The sequence below is a fragment of the Ursus maritimus genome, unplaced genomic scaffold, assembly GCF_017311325.1.
Source record: "Ursus maritimus isolate PB19 unplaced genomic scaffold, ASM1731132v1 scaffold_4, whole genome shotgun sequence".
Lineage (NCBI taxonomy): Eukaryota > Metazoa > Chordata > Mammalia > Carnivora > Ursidae > Ursus > Ursus maritimus.
The window spans coordinates 47,286,133-47,305,653 of NW_024426552.1; the positions used below are offsets into that span (position 1 = coordinate 47,286,133).

The 19,521-nt window shown below is 39.0% G+C and overlaps 1 protein-coding gene across 1 annotated transcript in view; it reads right to left on the bottom strand.

Moving 5' to 3' along the window:
* Positions 1-18,770, bottom strand: part of ZBTB11 (zinc finger and BTB domain containing 11) — a 30,525-nt gene extending 11,755 nt beyond the window's left edge. The window contains exons 1-4 of the mRNA XM_008702031.2: positions 18,458-18,770; positions 10,134-10,369; positions 9,245-9,476; positions 2-844 (exon numbers count right to left, since the gene is read on the bottom strand). Of these exons, the coding sequence (XP_008700253.2) occupies positions 2-844; positions 9,245-9,476; positions 10,134-10,369; positions 18,458-18,767 (1,621 nt within the window). The 5' untranslated portion in view covers positions 18,768-18,770. The remainder of the gene's footprint in view (position 1; positions 845-9,244; positions 9,477-10,133; positions 10,370-18,457) is intronic.
* Between the last annotated feature and the right edge of the window lie 751 nt (positions 18,771-19,521).

Genomic DNA, 19,521 nt, shown 5'->3' on the forward strand with positions numbered 1-19,521 from the left:
TGCTGAACTGCTGACTTGGGAACGGCTTTCCGTTTTTGCAGCTTTTTCTCCATTCCTTTGTGTAGTCGGATATATCCCCCTTCATTAACAGAACGCTGCCGAAGCCTGCTTCTGTAAGTTTCATCATCAGGGCCAAGGTCTGTCTTTGTTGTCAGTGCAACTAGATTTTCCTGATCTTTTAAAGACTGGCCAAGGTTTTGCATTTGTTCTGGAATGTCTTCAGTACAGATATCTTCAGTTGATGTGTCATTTCCCAGACCACTGTTTTCTGGTGAGCTACTGATGACATTCTCTTTTGAAAGTTTGGGGTGAATATTAGAAACTGTGCTATCTTCTCTGCTGTTTAAAGTTTCTAGTTCTGTCTCATCATTTTTTGTTACTAAATCCACAGACTCCATTTCAGGATGGGAACCAGTTACGCAGCCTGCAGGTGACAGAGTGCCTTGAGCCTCTGAAGAAACCTGGGGTTCAGGGTGTTGTCCTGGCTCTCCATTCTGCTCAGCTTCTGGCAATTCTCCATTCACCAACAGTACAATTTCACAATCACCAAGTTCAGTAGGTAATGTTGTTGTGGTTCCCTCGCTGTTAGCCACAGGAGGTGCGGTACCTCCATTCTGTTCTGGTAAGTCCTGGGTAGATGCAACCGTTTGGACCTCACCCTTCTTATACACTGTTAGCTGCTTCTCTTCCATTAGTTTATGTACACTTTCACAGATTTCTAAAACTTCCGACATGAAAAGATGGCGAGCCAAGATGGCTACATCAGCCATACTACAGAAGTCAAAACTTAGCACAGAAGTATAGGCAAATTCCAATAAAGGAAGGAAGCTTGCCTTACAAAAACCTACGTGGGAAAAAAAAATGGGGGTACAAAAAAGTTAAATAACTACTAAAACACCTTAGAAAAACAATTAATACATGATTATGACAATATAAAATAAAATACAAAGGCAAAAAGGCAAATATGACCATTTATTCTGCAATTAAACACTCTGGACTTGTTTTGTGTTCTGGTTGCTTAATTAGCCTTGAACTAACTCACTTCTATGAGCCGAGTCTCTCAATACCTAAAATAGAAAATAATATCAGACTTACTACCTCAAAGAGTTGTTGTAAGGCAGTCATTTTCAAACTGTACTCCTTAGAACCCCGGGGGTTCCTCAAATTCCCCTCAAGAAACAGCTGCTGGAGAATGGAGGGTAAAAAAAGAGAGGGAGGCAGGTGAGTAGGCAGGGTTCAACCAACCTGTCCCCTAACCTCACTTCTGTAAGTATAACTGTAATTTAATAATAGAAGTCCATATAAAAATAATTGTGAACAAAGGGCTATACTACTGAAAATTAAAGAACAAGATCTAACATGGGGGGTCAGCGAAATTTTTCTGTGAAGAATCAGATAACAATTATTGCAGGCCATAAGGTATCTGTTTTAACTACTCAACTCTGCCACTGTAGCTGAAAAAAGTGGCCAAATATAATACATACACAAAAGAGCATGGCTGTATTCCAATATAACTTTATTTACAAAAAGGGAGGGAAGAGAGGATTGCCCCTTTGGGCTACAGTTTGCCTATTCCTGGTCTAAGGAAGGAAATACTTACTATACACAGGAGGTATTACATTCTTATTTTATGTGAGAAAATAAAAGCAGTTTATTTCTAAGTTCTCAAGACTTCACTTCAAAAGCCATTAATATTTATGATTCAAAAACCAGAAGATAAAACAGTGATAAGTCCAACTCTACCTCCATAACCAGTACAATTAAGAATCTGTACAGTCTTTATACAGTTTATACAGTTAAGCAAATAATCTTATTCCCTCTTTATACAATTAAGCAAATAATCTTATTCGCCCTTCTTAGGTAGGCAGCATATTACATACACTGTCCTATGCCTTGCCTCTCTGGTATCGTAATTTATCTTAGAGATCTTTTACCAAATAAAGAGCGAAAGCACCCTTTTAAAAACTCACATTGCTATATTTTTCAGTTTTGACTCAAGGTACATAAAATGTAGTCCTTTCATATAAGTAGATACATGATGGACAAAGAAAGGAAACCTTAAACTGGTGAGGCGTATTAACAGTCCAGTTGAAAACTGAGGGCACTCCACATCAACATCATCATCATGGCTAACTCAGTCATCCCAGGGAAGTTGGTAATTAAATAGGCTGAAGCCATGTTACTTCTGCTACATATTATAAGACCAAGTTAAATAAGCTTGAGGCAAGTATTCCTTTCAAAAAACCAAACAAAAAACACAAATAGAATAATGTATTTTGGTCTTCTACCCAGTACCTTTTTAATTTCTAAGTTTGAAGTCCTAAGAAAAAATTTCCCACAAAAGAATTAACACTGTTCCAAGTAACACTTTAAATATCTAAAACTTTTTTCAAAGGCACAGTCATATGTTTATTGTAAAATACAAAAACACACAAAAGAAAAGTTAAAAAAATTATTCATAGTTCTGCCAAGAGATAAGAGGCAGATAATTTCGGTATTTTGTTTTTACCGCTAGCCTTCTTACCTACACATATACACAGCCTGCAAAACATTTTAATCAAAATGGACAATTTTGCAAGACAAAAAAGTTCCACAGATCCATTACACAACAATGTGAACATAGTTAATACTTAGAAGTCATTAAAAGGATAAATTTTATAAAAATGAAAAACTAAGAAAAGAAAAAAATGAACAAAATAGTTGGTTATGGGGCGCCTGGGTGGCTCAGTCATTAAGCGTCTGCCTTTAGCTCAGGTCGTGATCTCAGGGTCCTGGAATCGAGCCCCGCATTGGGCTCCCTGCTCGGCAGGAAGCCTGCTTCTCCCTCTCCCACTCCCCCTGCTTGTGTTCCCTCTCTCGCTGTCTCTCTGTCAAATAAATAAATAAAATCTTAAAAAAAAAATAGTTGGTTATAGTAAGTATTAGGGAATAGCATCAAAAAGATGTGATCTCCAGTTGACCTGTGAACTGGACTCTGGGGCACTCAAAAGCTCTTCACCCCTTTCTCCGTCCTTGGAATTTGGGTTCCATTTGCCTTTCCTGCTCCCTGACACTGCTCTAAGGACATAACCATGAGACAGTGATGTGATACTGAAAATACATACACTGATGTGACTGGACCTAGTTAGACCTCTTTCTAAACTTTTAATTTTGATGGGCAGGTGAGGAGATCCATTCATCTTGCTGCCACCCAAGACAAAGCCTCATATATAAGTCCCCATTGCTTGTTAAAACTGCCACCTACCAACCTGGAATGGCCTGCCTGTTTCTTTGGTACAGGGCTAATTTCAGATTATACCAGGGAAGCTCAGAGGAGGGTTACGAACCAACAGAAAGAAAAATTATGACAGGGACTTTCACATCCAGCAATATGGTCAAGTATGATAGCCTAATTTGACCTACTTACTTAAAAAAAAAAAAGAGAGATAAAAAAATTTTTTAAGTATTATTTTAAATATCCTTGGTATCCCAGCACTGAGTGAAGGAGGTAAGAAATCTTTCCTGATTAGTCATGACCACAAATCAAGCTTAATTTGGTGGGATTTTTTTTTAATATATAGCACTTTGGTAGTCAAAAACTCCTCAGGCTCAGAATTTAAAGCAGTCCCAGACAGGTAATGCCCTCAGCATCTTAAGAATCAAATGTTTTCTCTGTGGAAAACACCTTCAACCCAGAACTCAAAAGATTTTCCACAAAGTTCTAAAGAATAGGAATTCATTGTGCACAGATTAAAAGAAAAAAAAAATCACAAACAAGACACCATAAACAAGAGCTAGTGGAAACAAACACCATGAATCAAATCAGCAAAGATTTTAAGTACTGCTATGATCAAGTACAGAAAGTCAAGAGTGGCATATCATCACCAGTAAAGAGCAAAAGGTCATAAAAAGTAGCACCCTACAAGAGACATTTGAAAAAGTAGTAAATGGAGAAGAGGGGTGTCTGGCTGGCTCAGTCAGTAGAGCATATGACTCTTGATCTCAGGTTTGTGCGTTCAAGCCCCATGTTGGGCACAGAGCTTACTTAAATAAAATTAAAAATTTAAAAAAAAATGAAAAAGAGGCTGGAATAAAAAACTCGATAAATGAATTTAACAGGAAATGAAACACAGTGAGATGTGGGTCAATTAAAATTTTCCAGAATAGGGGAGTCTGGGTGGCTCAGTTGGTTAAGCATCTGCCTTTGGCTCAGGTCATGATCTCAGGATCCTGGGCTCTCCGCTCAGTGGGGAGTCTGCTTCTCCCTCTCACTCTCCCCCTGTACTCTCTCTCTCAAATAAATAAAAATCTTTAAAAATAACAAAAAAATAAAAAATGAAAAACCCCAAAAGTTTTCCAGAATAATCTGTATAGAGATAAATACAAACGAGAAATTAAGGGTCACAGACTATAAAGTGAGAATGTTTAATTGGAATTTCAAAAGGTAGAAGAGAGAAAATGAGGGAGAAACAAGTTCTGAAGGCATACTGGCTGAGACTTTTTCTCAACTGATGAAGGACAACAATCTCAATTGCTGAGTTCAGGAAGTTCAACAATTTCTATGTAGGACAGTTGAAAGTCAAAGATCCTTATGCTGGATTAAGAACAAAATCCAGAAATATGATGTTTAAAGAGAAATGTAAAACAGAGAGATACAAAAAGGTTGAAAATGGAAGATATGCTAGGCAAATAGTAATGACAATATTGTTTACATACCTAAAAAATATTTACTAAAGCAGCCAAAATAGAAAATAAATTTATAAGAGCAGCCAACATAGATTTTTAAGGGTAAAAAGCATCAATAAAGATAAAGAGGGTCGTTACCTAATGATAAAAGGAAATTTTATCATAAATCAGTAACTCAAAACTTACGTGCATCTAACATGGCCTCAAGATACACAAAACAAAAACTGAAGAAACTCAGTAATAGACAAATGAATCACACTTAGTTAATATCCTAAGCATCTCTGTCGATAACTGACAGATCAAGCACACAAAATAATCAGTAAAGAATTAACAAGCCACAATAGATTGAATATTGCTCCCAACTGAAAAAAACTCACATTCTATTCAAGCAAAATGAAGCTTATAAAAATAGACCATATGTAGGGTCAAAAGCAACAAATCTGCAGTATTAAAGGGAAACTTATAGTCTTAAATGCTTAAACCGGAAAGTTAGAAAGGTTGGGAGTTAGTGGGTTAAAAGCATTATACTTAACAGTCAAAAAAAGACAGAATAACAGTGGCCCCTGTCTGGCTTCGTCAGTACAGCATGTGACTCTTGATCTCATGGTTCTAAGTTTGAGCCCACATTGGGCACAGAGCCCCAAATTGGGCATTTTTTACTTTAAAAAATAAAATAAAGACAGTAACACTCAAATACAGTAAAAGGAAGACTAATGAAGGGAAATCAGTAAAAGAAAATAACAGCTTTTTTTAAAATAATTTTTTTGTTTTTTTAAAGATCTTATTTACTTATTTTAGAGTGAGAGCACGTGCAACTGGGTAAGAGGCAGAAGGGGACAGAGAGGGACAAGCAGACTCTGTGCTGAGTGTGGAGACCAATGTGGGGCTCGATCTCATGACCCTGAGATCATGACCTGAGCCGAAATCAAGAGTCCACTGCTCAACTAACTGAGCCACCCAGGTGACCCAACAGCTGTTCTTTGAACAGCGTGTCAAGAAAAATTAGTCAAAACTTGTTAAGAGGCAAAAAAAGATGATCAGGTGTTCAGAGCAGTGCTGAACATGCACCACTGATTGACTGCTATTGACTAGACTATTTTACAACACAGAAAAATGACAGAAGATGCAAATGAGGGACGCCTCGGTGGCTCAGTAGGTTGAGTGTTCAACTCTTGGTTTCAGCTCAGGTCATGATCTCAGGGTCCTGAGATGGAGCTCTGGGTTGGGCTCCAAGCTCAGCAGGGAGTCTGCTGGAGATTCTCGATCTCCTTCCCCCTCTGCCCCTCTTCCGCTTATGTGTGTGCACTCTCCCGCTCGCTCTCTCTCAAAATAAATGAATAAATCTTAAAGAAAGAAAAGAAAACCTGAATAACCCTTTAACCATTAAATGTGCCAGATTAGTAGTTAAAAATCTTCCCCCAACTCCACTATAAGCCCAGGCAATTTTAGCCACCATTCTACCAAACATTGGTAGAATCTACCAACTCTGATGTATCAAAACATGAAGCTGTGAAAAAGAAAAAAGAAAAATTACTCATGAAAAAACATGCAAATTTTCTAGACAATATTAGTAAACCAAACAGCACTTTATAAAGCTGGTAATAATATGACTGAACTGGATTTATTTCAAGAACAAAAAACTGGCTTCACAGAAAATCTTGTAATTTCCCACATTAACAGAATGGTAAAAGGTAGGTGGTTTCAATAAATACAGAAAAAAGATACGTGCAAGTCAATACTGCTGGAGGAGGTCATCAAGAAGACCTGACTTCCAGTTGACCCTTGTGCTGGACCCAGACAAGTGGAGGCCCCTCACCCCTCCCCTGTTCCTAGAATGTGTGTTTCACTTGTCTTTGTTCCCAGAAGCTGCCCCAAAAATACATCCTTGAGATAGAAACTTGGTATTGAGGCTATCTGGACTGGGTACATGACTAAACCCATTTAAGGCCTCCCGAGTACACGACTAAACATAGTTAAGGCCTCTATATAAATTTTTAAGATTCTGGCACAGAGATCTATTCACCTTGCAGCTGCCCAAGACAATCCTCATAAGTACTGGCCCCCTGTGCAGATTACACCTGGGAACCTCCTCAGAGAGTTACAAACCAGCACCCATTCTAGAGGGAATATCCTTAATATTAAAAGGGTAAAGGGTTATCTATCTAAAACATTTACCAAATGATATACTTCATGGTAAAAAAGCACTTTCTTTAGAAACACGAATGAGATAAGTGAACCCCCTATCACCATTTCTGTTCAACTGCTGCTTTTTTGAGGTCCTGGACAGCATTGTAAAGCAAGAAAAAAAATTTCAAAATACAAGGACTAGAAAGGTAGAAACAAAACCAACACCATTAGCAGATAATCTATTTCTTTTATATGGAAAACTTCAAAGAATCTATAGATAAATGACTGAATGACTAAGGGAATTTAGCTATATTACTGCATATAAAATACACACCCAAAATAAATCCAAAATTATGTAATTTTAAGAAAAAAATACAATACTTTCAGAACATATAAAGTACCTTAGAACAATCCTACAAAAGATGTTTGAGATTGTTATGGATAAATCTCTCAAACTTTATTAATTCAATGCAATCTCTACCAAAATACACTATCTCATGTGTAAGTTGACAAGCCGCTTTTACAGTTTTTATGGAGTAAAGAGTTAGACCCACCTGAATAATAAATGTGGGAGACTTTCCTTATTATTATAAAAGTAAGGTAATTAAGACCAAGTGAAAATAGTGTACGGAGAGACAACCAACAGACTAGAACAAAGCCTAGAATCAGTACCAAACATGGAGAACTTTGTTTTGTTAGAGAATTTGTATGGTCAACTGACAGGAAGAGGATGGAGTCTTCACTAAAAGGTTCTGAGACAAGTGATGATCAAACTGGGAAAAAAATGAAATCAAACACCTATTTCACACCAACAAAAATAAATTCCAAACAGATTAAAACTTAAATATGAAAAACTATGAAAATTTAAAAAGACAATCTATGAACATGTCTTTATGACTTAGTAGAGAAAAATTTTTTACAAGCATAAAGGAAAACACTGATTAATTCAACTACATTAACGAGGTAATTAAAAAAGATATACATTTTATCTTTTCATTCTGTACATGTATTTTATATTCTTTACCTAATATGTAAACCAAATAAAAACTATCTACTTTGCCTACTGACTTATATTTGCTGCACAATATATAAAAATAAGCATATAAGATAAAAAATACATGAGGTATTTTATTGGAATATCAGGATGCTGTATTGCAGTTAACCTGGGGCAGACACTTCATTTGCTAAGCTGCTGAGAAACTGAAAAAGAACAACGCTCATACACCTCTCTTTCTGCTTCAGCTGCATAAAAGATAGGAAAAAAATTCCAAAGCTGACTTTTATCAAAAGACTACATCTGTGATGAATTTTATTATTCAGATGGCCCAGTATAAGACATATTTTCTCCTGAGTCATCAAACCCAGAAAAAGTAAATATCGCTAATCTAAAATGTAATGCAATTCTATGCTCCATTAAAATTTTTGCTCATCATTGTATCCCCAGAGCCTCACACGCAGCAGATGCTTAATAAATATTTTTTAATACTTAAACATATCTACTGCAAAGAAAAAATATATGTATTTGTCTTTCCAGAACAAGAGATTTTAAAAAGTATAAGTTAGGGGCACCTGGCTGGCTCAGTAGGTACAGCATGCAACCCTTGATCTTGGGGTCATGAGTTTGAGCTCCATGTTGGGTGTGAAGTCTACTTCAGATACAATATTAAAAAAAAAAGTATAAGGTGGAAAAGGATCAGTGGTTAACTAAGTATTTATACACCTGGATAAAGTCACTTTTTTGTTTCAGAAAAGGAAAATGATATTTCACACAGTGATGTCAGTAATTCAATTATCAAAGAGTTACAGTAAGTTAATATTATGAGAAAATGTACAAATAAGGTTACCTATTTTAATTCTTCCTAAACTTTCATTGGTTGACTCCTAAGCCAATACATAAGTTCTAGTGAGCCAAGAGAAAGTCAAATTATTCATTTACAGTAACAATAAAACCAAAGGAAAAAAGCCACACCTAGAATTTTGATTATTGTGCATTAACAGTTTGACTACTGGAACTAATGAATTCTGATAATTAATCTTTAAAAATGAAAAACAACAGACCTACAAAAGTGCTCTGTATGTTCCAAAACATAAGATACAGGAAGTCAATTTTTAAACAATTTTTAAATAACATATTCACTTAGTGTAATATAACACTGATGCGGTTATGAATTTCTCTGAAACTGTTTTTAGCCATGTAAATCTCAGAAATTTTCCTACTGTTACATTTGTCTCACCTAAGAGGTAGTGATAGAAAATGACAGCCTTTTCCATAACCGTACCTTGGAAACTTGCTCAAAGGAAGGACTTTTTCAATTGAGCTTAGTCTACTACTATAAGTGGGCTTCTCCCACTGCAGCATAAATCCTGAGTTTCTAAGACACACACACACATACACGCCCTTCTTCCAGTAGGTACTTACAAACACAAAGCAGGAGTATTAGAAAATTCTTACCAGAAAGATCCACCACTGCTTCATGACTGGAAACAGCTCCTTTCTCAATAAAAAGATCTCGAAAATATTCACTATTAGCTGACAAAACAGATTTATGAGCTTTGTACTCTTCTCCCTCAATTAACAAAGTAACATCACAGAACTGGTTGGAGAGTCTCTGTTCGTTGAGCTGTTTTAAGACAGCCTGACAATGTTTTGGAGAAGAACGTTTCACCACTCCTTTGGTGTCAACCTATCAAAATAAGTTTAAGACCAAGAGTTGTATTATATATCATATGTATTTCTACCTTTAACAGAATTTGAAACATGACACATTACTCACTTTTAAAGACACCATTAAGTAACATGAAGAAACAGCCAGATATTCTTTATTATCTATATATTTAAATAAAAAGCTAGGTCATTCTCACTATTTTCTGCCATGTTCATTCTACTTGACCCAATGAAAACCTGCATCTCACTTCTTGCTGCCTCCTCCTACGAGTCAGAAATTTGATGATGCGTGAAAGTAATGCAGATAAAAAACAAAAGCCTAGCCAGTTTAATTTTACCTTGTTTCACGACCTAGAGACTGCTTCCAGAAATGTATTCTGTCTACCTGCACCAATATACCATTTAAAAAGATAGGAAGAATGATTAACAACAAACCAAGTAATATTCTGAAGAGAAGAAACAACAGGAATATTTATGATTAATGAAAAAGCAGTATTAGCATACATTTAGTGTATGTAACAACATAGTGCATTACCTGAAACACAGACTTACTTAAATTCCCAGTGTCAGTACCAACAGTCAAGCAGTTTCAGTACTTTAAGAAAAAATTCACCAAGACTACAAATACTACTACAGTAGTTACAGATGTTAAAGGTGAATGGAAAGTTCCACTTACGAATACAAGTTCATGTTTGGATACTGGCTTCTTTTTTGCAGGCTTGGAGGCTGTAGTTGGAGGTGAAGTGAAATTGCTCAGATCATCTTCTGATTCATTACTTTCCTCTCCAGATTCAAGGTCTAGTCCCAATTCTTCTAGCATTTCTGAAGTATCTGATATTGGACGGGAGCGATCTAGCTTCTCCTGGCATTTGCTACACTGTTTAATGTAATCTTTCACTTGCTTTAATATACCTATAATAAAAATAAAAATAACAAGTCAAATTTAATGCTGCTCTCATTTGAAAATTGAAAATTATTTATTTATTTAATTTTTTTAGATTTTATTTATTTATTTGACAGACGTAGAGACAGCCAGCGAGAGAGGGAACACAGGCAGGGAGAGTGGTAGAGGAAGAAGCAGGCTCTTAGCGGAGGAGCCTGATGTGGGGCTCGATCCCAATCATACCCTCAGCCAAAGGCAGACGCTTAACGACTGAGCCACCCAGGAGCCCCTGAAAATTATTTATTGTTGGTTAATCTATGTATACCGATGTATGAGTGCATATGTCCAGACACACACATGTCCCATAAATTATGTAAAAGTGATTTCTTTAGAATGTAAAGTACATTTTTTCATAGATGTAAGGTTATAAATGATGGTTTCCATGCTTATTTTTGTTTATTCCTATTCACTTCCCCACCACATAAGATGCTTATGTAGCAGTGCCCATTTCCATGTGATTTGCAACCCATTCATGCTATAGGAACTATATGAAAATGCCAATATGACCTTCATGAACAGGAATATAATGTGGTTACCTCTCCACCCTACTAACATCAGGCTTGACCATGCAATTTGCTTTGGTCAAGGGAATATGAATAAATGTAACGTGTGCCATGTATCAGAAGCTTTAAGAGGCACAGTTTCCCATCAATGCTCTGATCTTTGCCCCCTGTCTCAAATAACAGTATGTTCCAGATGGATGCCATCCTTCAGAGCCTGAATTGCAGATGAAAAAAAGACAGGTGGAGTCAACTGTAACCTGAACTACAACCACAACTTGTAATGAGAGTGTAAAATCAATCTCATTTTTTAAAGTTATGAGATTTTAGGGTTGTATGAAAAAACAGCGTACACAATCTAACAAAAATTAGATTGTATATAAGCCACTCACAAAACCCTATTCTGAATTTCAACTTCTAGCTCAGCATGTTGGGGTAGGAGTAAAGAGCAGGGAGGAACACTACATACAAGCACACACCCACCATCATCCTTGTAAGGTAAGACCAATTAATTTCCATCCTACAAATGAGAAAATGAAGCCCTGAGAGGTAAGAAACTTGTCCAAAATTGCATCTACTAAATTGCATAACTGGGCCTCCAAAAGCCATGTGATTTTCAGTATATTATGCGAACTTACACAGGAACACATTTGTCTATAACTATGATGGAAAATTCTCCCCCCACAATCCCCAAGTAAAATGTAAATGAAAGGCTCATTAATAAGCTAAAATAATATAGAGATATATAGTGAATTCCTGAAAAGAAATTCAAGATGTCAAATTATACCATAGTTCCTTGCACTTTCAACCTTCAGATAACATTCAAGCAATATTTCTTAAATGTATTATGTCCCGGGGCCGCCTGGGTGGCTCAGTCGGTTAAGTGGCTGCCTTTGGCTCAGGTCATGATCTCAGGGTCCTGGGATCGAGCCCCACATTGGGCTCCCTGCTTGGCAGGGAGTCTGCTTCTCCCTCTTGCTCCCCCAGCTTGTGACAGCTAAATCTCTCTGTCAAATAAATAAATAAAATCTTTTAAAAAATTGTATTATGTCCCATACTTAGTAAAAAAGTGTACACTGGACTAATAAATTCAGAAAATTATACTCTTATTTTACACACACATAATAGATATTATCATATTCAAACCTCTGAGAGTTCTACAGTGAAGAAATTTGTTTAACAAGAATTTGCCAAATTTATTTGTTCATAAACCTCCTTTCCCCCATCCCAAACATAACTTAGGAAGTAATGGATTAGAGTGAAATAAAACTTCCATAAAAAATGCATTCACATGTGCATATTTAGAGGACAATATACATTGTAATGTCTCAATGCTAAAGTCAATAGAAAGTCTACATTAATATGAGGTATAGAGTGAGCAGATTTTTTTTAAATGATGAAAAAGCTGGATAGATACATATATTTTACATACATGGAGAGGTGCCTGGCTGACTCAGTTGGTAGAACATGTGACTCTTGATCTCAGGGTTGTGGGTTCAAGCCCCACATTGGACGTGGAGCTTACTTAAAATAAAAAGAAAAAAATATGTCCATTCTCTTTGTTAAAAAAAAAAAGTACATAGATTGGGGTGATAAAAAATTTCTGAAGATGAATAGTGGTGATGGTCGCACAACAATGTGAATGTACTTAATGCCACTGAACTGTACACTTAAAAATTGTAAATTTTATATAATGTATATTTTACCACAATAAAAAAAGTAAATGAGTACAAATTTCTAATTATAAATAAGTCATGCAGATGAAAACTACAGCATAGGGGATATAGTCAATAATATGGTAATAACTGTCTATGGTGATATATAGCACCTAAACTTACCATGGTGAGCATTTCATAACATATATAATTGTTGAATCCCTACGTTGTACACACGAAACTAATATAATATTGTCTACTATACTAATAAAAAGAGTAAATGTGTATATGAACAGAAGACACATAAAAGAATATATATTTTCTTTAGATTTTATTTGAGAGAGGGAGACCACATGTACTCATGTGCAGGCCATAGGGCTGAGGAAGAGGAAGAGGGCCAGGCAGACTCAGCATTGAGCAAGGAGCCTGATGCAGGGGTTGATCCCAAGACCCTGAGATTGTGACTTGAGCCGAAATCAAGAGTTGGACACTCAACCGACTGAGCAACCCAAGCACCCTAAGAATATATTTCTAAGTAAAAAACATACTTAGAGAATGTGGAAGGAAATTCCCATGTTCATAATAAACAAAGAAAAAGGCATTTTTTTCCTAATTAATTTTCCTAATTAATTATTTCCAAACATTTTATGATTCTACACAGTTCAGTATATTCTGCATACAGTAGAAGTCTGATTACATATAAACTGGTTGAGTTCAAATGGTATTGGAGAAACTATATAGGAAGCAATTGAAAAGGATGAAATAATAACTACTGCAGGAAAAAATTATTAATGTATGATAGTCAGTCAACTATCTCAAAAGGGACCCGATATGTTTCAAGTCCCTGACTGTTCATGTTTTGATGGGATCATCTTAAACCTTGCTTTACAAATTCAGAAACCTGACCTCTTTAGTTCATCCAGAATTGATTAAGTTGAAAGACTGACTCAGGTTAACCACTAAAAAGGCATCAATGTATGAACATAGTTAATTTACTACATTACTGCCAGGAGTTGAAACTACTTATGAAGCAAAATCTGAATCCACTAATTAGCTTTGTGACCATGGCCAAGTTGCCAAACCTCTCTATGCCTGTGTGTCATCAGCTGTAAAATAGGATAACAATATGGTGCTGTTATGACTGTTAATATTTATAAAGTCCTTTGAACAGTATATGACACACAGTTACTACATAAGTATTTGTTAAATACAGTAATACTTACTGATCAACCTCTCTGGTACTCAAAAAAACAAAAACAAAAAACCAATATAAAACACCAAGTTACCATTAAAAGATTCTTCACTAAGCATAGAATCAAAACAAAGAAAGATGAAAGTCCTTAGTGGGTAATCCTCTAATAAAACAACCTGAGAAACAGTTTCTTACCCTAGGACAGGGTTTCTCAACCTCAGCAGTGTTAACATTTTGGGCCAAGATGATTGCTGGAGTGGGGAAGGGTGCCAAGGGCTGTCCTGTCCATTCTTACTGTAGAATGTTTACGAGCATTTCTGACCTCTACCCAAATAGATGTCAACAGCAAAACCTCAACCACCACCAGCTGACAACCAAAACTGTCTCCAGACAGAGCCAGATGTCCCCTGGGAGGCAAAATCGTCCCTGGGTTGAGAACCAATGCTTGAAAAATCTATTTGCCAATGATTTGCTCCTCTTAGCTCTTCAAGAACATCCTTCCTGGTCAGTTTTGGATACAACGACCACCCCCAGTTCAGGCGCTCCCATTTCTAGCTCCATGCATTTTAGTTCTTCCTTGATCTGTTTTCTTTTCTTCAAAGAGGTTACAATGGTTAGTTATAGCTATATTTACAAAGACCCAGTTCTTGGTGGGTTTTCTAGAGATTACATCCTCCTCTTCTAGACCAAATAACAGTGGCATCAATGTATCCCATAGTCTAAACAAAAATAAATCAGTCTTTAGGATAGGAACTTCTGCAGGCAGCTAATTTAACCTATTACTTTTTTTTTTTTTTTTTTTGCTAGTTTTAATCTTAGTTTGTCCTCCTAATTTTATCTTCACGTTTTGGAAGCATTTCACGGTAGACCCCCATGCATCAGCATCTGACTGAGGCAGGGGAGAGAATCATTTATTTTGAAACTCCAGCACATAATTCAATACAGGATAAAATAAGGGGGGGGGGCGAGAATATTTATTACATTTTACATTCTGAAATATGCTATATGTAAACATTAGGCACTGACCCAGAGTTTTTCAACTACACTCAAAAGAGGGACATTGCTACAAACTTGCCTGAGCACCAAAATATAATTTATGATGGCAGCATTCCTAAAAAGCAGAATAAATAATCAATCTCAGCAAGCTGTCCTTGATACAACTTCTAGTTGTATCCAGAATGACTCTGGAATAATTCTTTTGGCACCAACATTGATCAAATCTTATTAGCTTTCAAGGGCACCTGGGTAGTGCAGTCGTTAAGCATCTGCCTTCGGCTCAGGATCACGCACTGAGCCGTGATCCCGGCGTTCCGGGATCGAGTCCCACATCGGGCTCCTCCACTGGGAGCCTGCTTTTTCCTCTCCCACTCCCCCTGCTTGGGTTCCCTCTCTCGCTGGCTGTCTCTCTGTCACATAAATAAATTATTTTTTTTTTTTAAATCTTATTAGCTTTCAGATAAACAGTCTACAATGGCTTTGGAGTATGTATATCTTGAGTAGAAACAAGAAAACAATCCAAGTGTTAATGTATTAAATATCAAAATGAATAACTACTTTTAAAAAAGCTTTTTTTTTTTTTTAAAGATTTTATTTATTTATTTGACAGGAGAGAGAGACAGGGAGAGAGGGAACACAAGCAGGGGGATTGGGAGAGGGAGAAGCAGACTTCCCGCTGAGCAGGGAGCCCAGTGCGGGGCTCTATCCCAGGACCCTCGGATCATGACCTGAGCCGAAGGCAGACGCTTAACGTCTTAGCTACCCAGGCACCCCTAAAAAAACTTTTTTAAATGAATAGCTATTAATGGGGGGCAAACTTCTCTGATGCTTATTATGAATTCTTATTACTTTTTCTTTTTCTTAAGTAAATTTTATGCCCAACGTGTGGTCTGAACTCACAACCCTGAGATCAAGAGTCGCATGCTCTATGGACTGAGCCAGCTAGGTGCCCCAAATTCTTATTATACTAAAATAATAAAAGTAATGAGATCATCAAATAACCAAAACTCATTACATATTAACAAAATAGCATTTTATGAAAAATCTCTATTTTCCAAAACAAAACAAAATTAGTAAGAAAAGGGGTACTACTTTATATTTTTGAAAATCTTTTTAATGTGTGGCTCAACAGAAGACAGATCATCATATATGCTTCTGCATTCAATCTACTGCCATATAGCATATGTCACGTAGCCCCTGGAAAACACCACTGTATACTTGGGAGATAAGGAGTAAAAAAGGCAAATAATGCCTTGGAATTATCACGAAAATAATTTTGATTCGTGGATCCTCTGAAAGGATCTCAGGGCCTCCCCTGTCAGGGGTTTAGTACCGTAAGTATGGTACTTCAAGAATAGCTGTTCTAGTTGCTTAAGCACTTTTATATTTTACAAATGTATACAAATCACAAATGTATCTCTTTCATTTTTCAATTAAACATAAACATGGTCTGTTTTTTTGTCTAAGACACTGCACACCAAAAAACAAACAAAAACCACCCGCCAAACTGCATTCACTATCACTCACAGATAATAAATTTAGGGAAGGAAATTTTTAAGATTTTATTTATTTGAGAAAGAGAGAGCGAAAGAGAACAAGAGGGGGAGCTGCAGAGGAAGAGGGAGAAGCAGGATCCCAGCTGAGCAGGGAGCCCTATGCGGGACTCAATCCAGGACCCTGGGTATCATGACCTGAGCAAAAGGCAGAAGCTTAACCAACTGAGCCACCCAGGGGCCCTGGGACGGAAAATTCTTAACACTAAACCCTTATAGCACCATTTAACAGTGGTTAAGAGTGTGAAACTACAAAGGTCCGCTGTGTGACCTCTAACATATTTATGCTCCTGGTGCTTTTAGTTTCCTCATCTGTAAAATAGAGGTATAAATGTTTCCACCTTACAAGGTTTTATCAAGATTAAATGAGTGAAAAACAAATTAAGAGCTCAGAAAGACACCTGCATGTAAAAGTCTGATCAATGTTACTTTTAGCTGTAATTGTCATTTTTAACATGTCATAAAGTATTTCGAAAAAAAATTTTTTTTAAAGATTTTATTTATTTATTTGACAGAGAGAGACACAGCCAGCGAGAGAGGGAACACAAGCAGGGGGAGTGGGAGAGGAAGAAGCAGGCTCCCAGCAGAGGAGCCCGATGTGGGCTCGTTCCCATAACGCTGGGATCACGCCCTCAGCCGAAGGCAGATGCTTAACGACTGAGCCACACAGGCGCCCCTGAAAAAAAAATTTTAAGTAATATTTACACCCAACGTGGGGCTCGAACTTACCACCCACAGATCAAGACTCGCACGCTCCTTGGACTGAACTAGTCAGGCATCCCAACATGTCATAAGGTATCAAACCTGAAACATTTGCTCAAGAAAACCGGGTCTGACCAAACCAGTCCTAACAAAATGCAGCAATTACTCCGTATTTACCCCTCACACTTTTGTCCCTTTAGAGGAATTTCATTCAAATATTGGTTTAAAATAGAAAATAAATGACGGGAAAGCATTTAAGAAGACAACAGATCCGGATCATTTTTGAAAACACGAAAGAACTCTAAGGAACAAAAGGAAGGACTACCCATTCGTTCGTCAATTAATAGGCCTGATGACAAAGTTCATAAACTGAAAAGAACTTCAGAAAGTATTCAGTAGTCTAATTTCTTTATTCACAGAGAAGTAACCCAGACTCGCAACTTCTCCAGAGCCATAGGAGAGCGAGTGGCAGAATCCTCCCAGACAAAACCTCTTATCAAGGCCTGCAAAACTTTCACTAATTCTAACCGAACAGTTTCAATGTAAATCAACTTTGTGGACAGTAAGAGCGGTAAAGAACCCAAAGACCCTTGCTCTCCTTCCCTGACCTGGTTCCCAAGGAGTCAAGAAACTTTAGAGCAGTTATTTCCTGACTATTACAACCACAGTAACCGTATCTTTTCTGGGTATACATAGTATGCCTCACAGTTTCAAAGAGCTTATCACAGTATCAGAGGGAAGAACATGAAAACATTCAGAATGAAGGATATCTGCTATTCTTTACAATGAATTCTTGTCCCACAATCGAAGTTGAAGATGGCTGTTTCCATACAGTCGCTTCAAATCACCTCTGCACACAATTGCCTTATTGCTTATTTACGCCGCAGTAGCACAATTTGAGGAATATGGGCAAGCAGGTCCAAAGAACCTCAAAACCGCAGGCCAAAACCCTAGAGGAAACGGCTGAAGCAAGCAGCCCAGGCTTGGGGCTGACCGTCCCTTCCCCAGACCCTCAGCACAACAGGATTTTAGGAGGCACGACACGCAGCTCTGCACAACCGCCAACCCTCCCCCCCGCCCGCGCTGCCCAGGAGCGTCCCCGGAGGGCAGGAGCCACCGCCTCCAGCGCAGCCGGAGGAGGCGGGCCCGCCGCAGCCCGCACGTCCCGGCCCCTCCCGGCGGCTGGCCCGGCCCCCGGGGAAGCCCCCTTCGCCCCACCCCGGGCCAGGGCCCGCCCCCAGCTTCCCCGGCCTCCTTCCTGTGGGAAGTGCGGCTCTTTTCGCGTCCCCCACCCTCTCGGCTCCGCCTGGCAGCCGCTCCACGGCCGAGCGCAGGTTGGGCCGGCGAGGGGCACCTGGGACCCCAAACTCGCTCGTGCACAAACAGGCCCGGCTCCGCCAGCGGGCCTTGCCTGGGCAACAAGCCGCCGCCCGCCCCCTCGCCACGGGCGAGGTCCTACCTCGCCACCAGTAAGTCTTGGACAAGTCGTGCCAGGTCTGATGCCGGGTGTGGTGAGTGCCGCCCGGGCCCAGGTGCGCCGCCTCGATGAGCCCCCGGCGCCGCTCCGGCTGCAGCACCACCTCCAGCTCCGCGAAGGTCTTGCGGTGCCGCTGCCGTCGCTGGTAGTATAAAGTCCCACCGCGCACCACATAGCAGGCGGCCGCCTTGCGGATTTTACGCTTGACATTGCCCTCGGTGCCCGGCGCATACGGCTCACGCTCGTTTGTCAGGTAGCGAAGAATGGCTCGGTAGCTTTCCTCGCTTGACATCGCTGACGGCGGCTCCCTGAGAGCGCCTGTCAGTGGTGGGGGAGGAAGACAGCGCACTAGCTCCGGGCGGATGCAACAGTGGCGGCGGCACTGTAGGGAGGAACGGCTGTATCAGTGGTGAGTGCTCTTCGACGGCGCCCGCAGCGCGAAGGGAGAACGGACGAATTGGTAACCAGGGGGAACTGCACTTCTCCAGCGCGCGGGATCCGCTGGCGACTGACAAAATGGCTGCTGCACCACCGGAAGTGACGTGATCAAGGGCAGTGGGTGAGGGGACTGAGTCCTGATTGGAGCGCACTGGCTTTCTGGCTTGATGAAGCCGACCAAGTGACGTCAGGACTGCGGGCGGACATTTTGGAAGCGGGTAGGCCCTTCCTGGGAGACCGAAGTAGCTTCGATCAGACATCTTAAGTCCTGGCAGTTTCCCTTTTTATTTTTCCCCTCTTTCCCATGCTCTGAGCACGTGTAGGAGTTGGTGGGCTGTTGTTATCTTGTCCGAGGTACGCCAATATAGAGAAGAGTCTGTTTTTCGCCTTCCTGCCTTCTGAGATACCCCGACAACATAAAAGCATCAGATTTTGAGGCTCTTAGTAAAATGTAAGCTTGTGGACACAAGACCAAAGACAGCCTCATTCACATATAAATGTAATTTCCAGTTAAACGTTTAAAATCCAAGTCCTTCAATGATAGAATTTACTGTAATTTCTAAACTTACACTGTGGGCTCCAAATCACCCATGGAATAGTCGGTATTT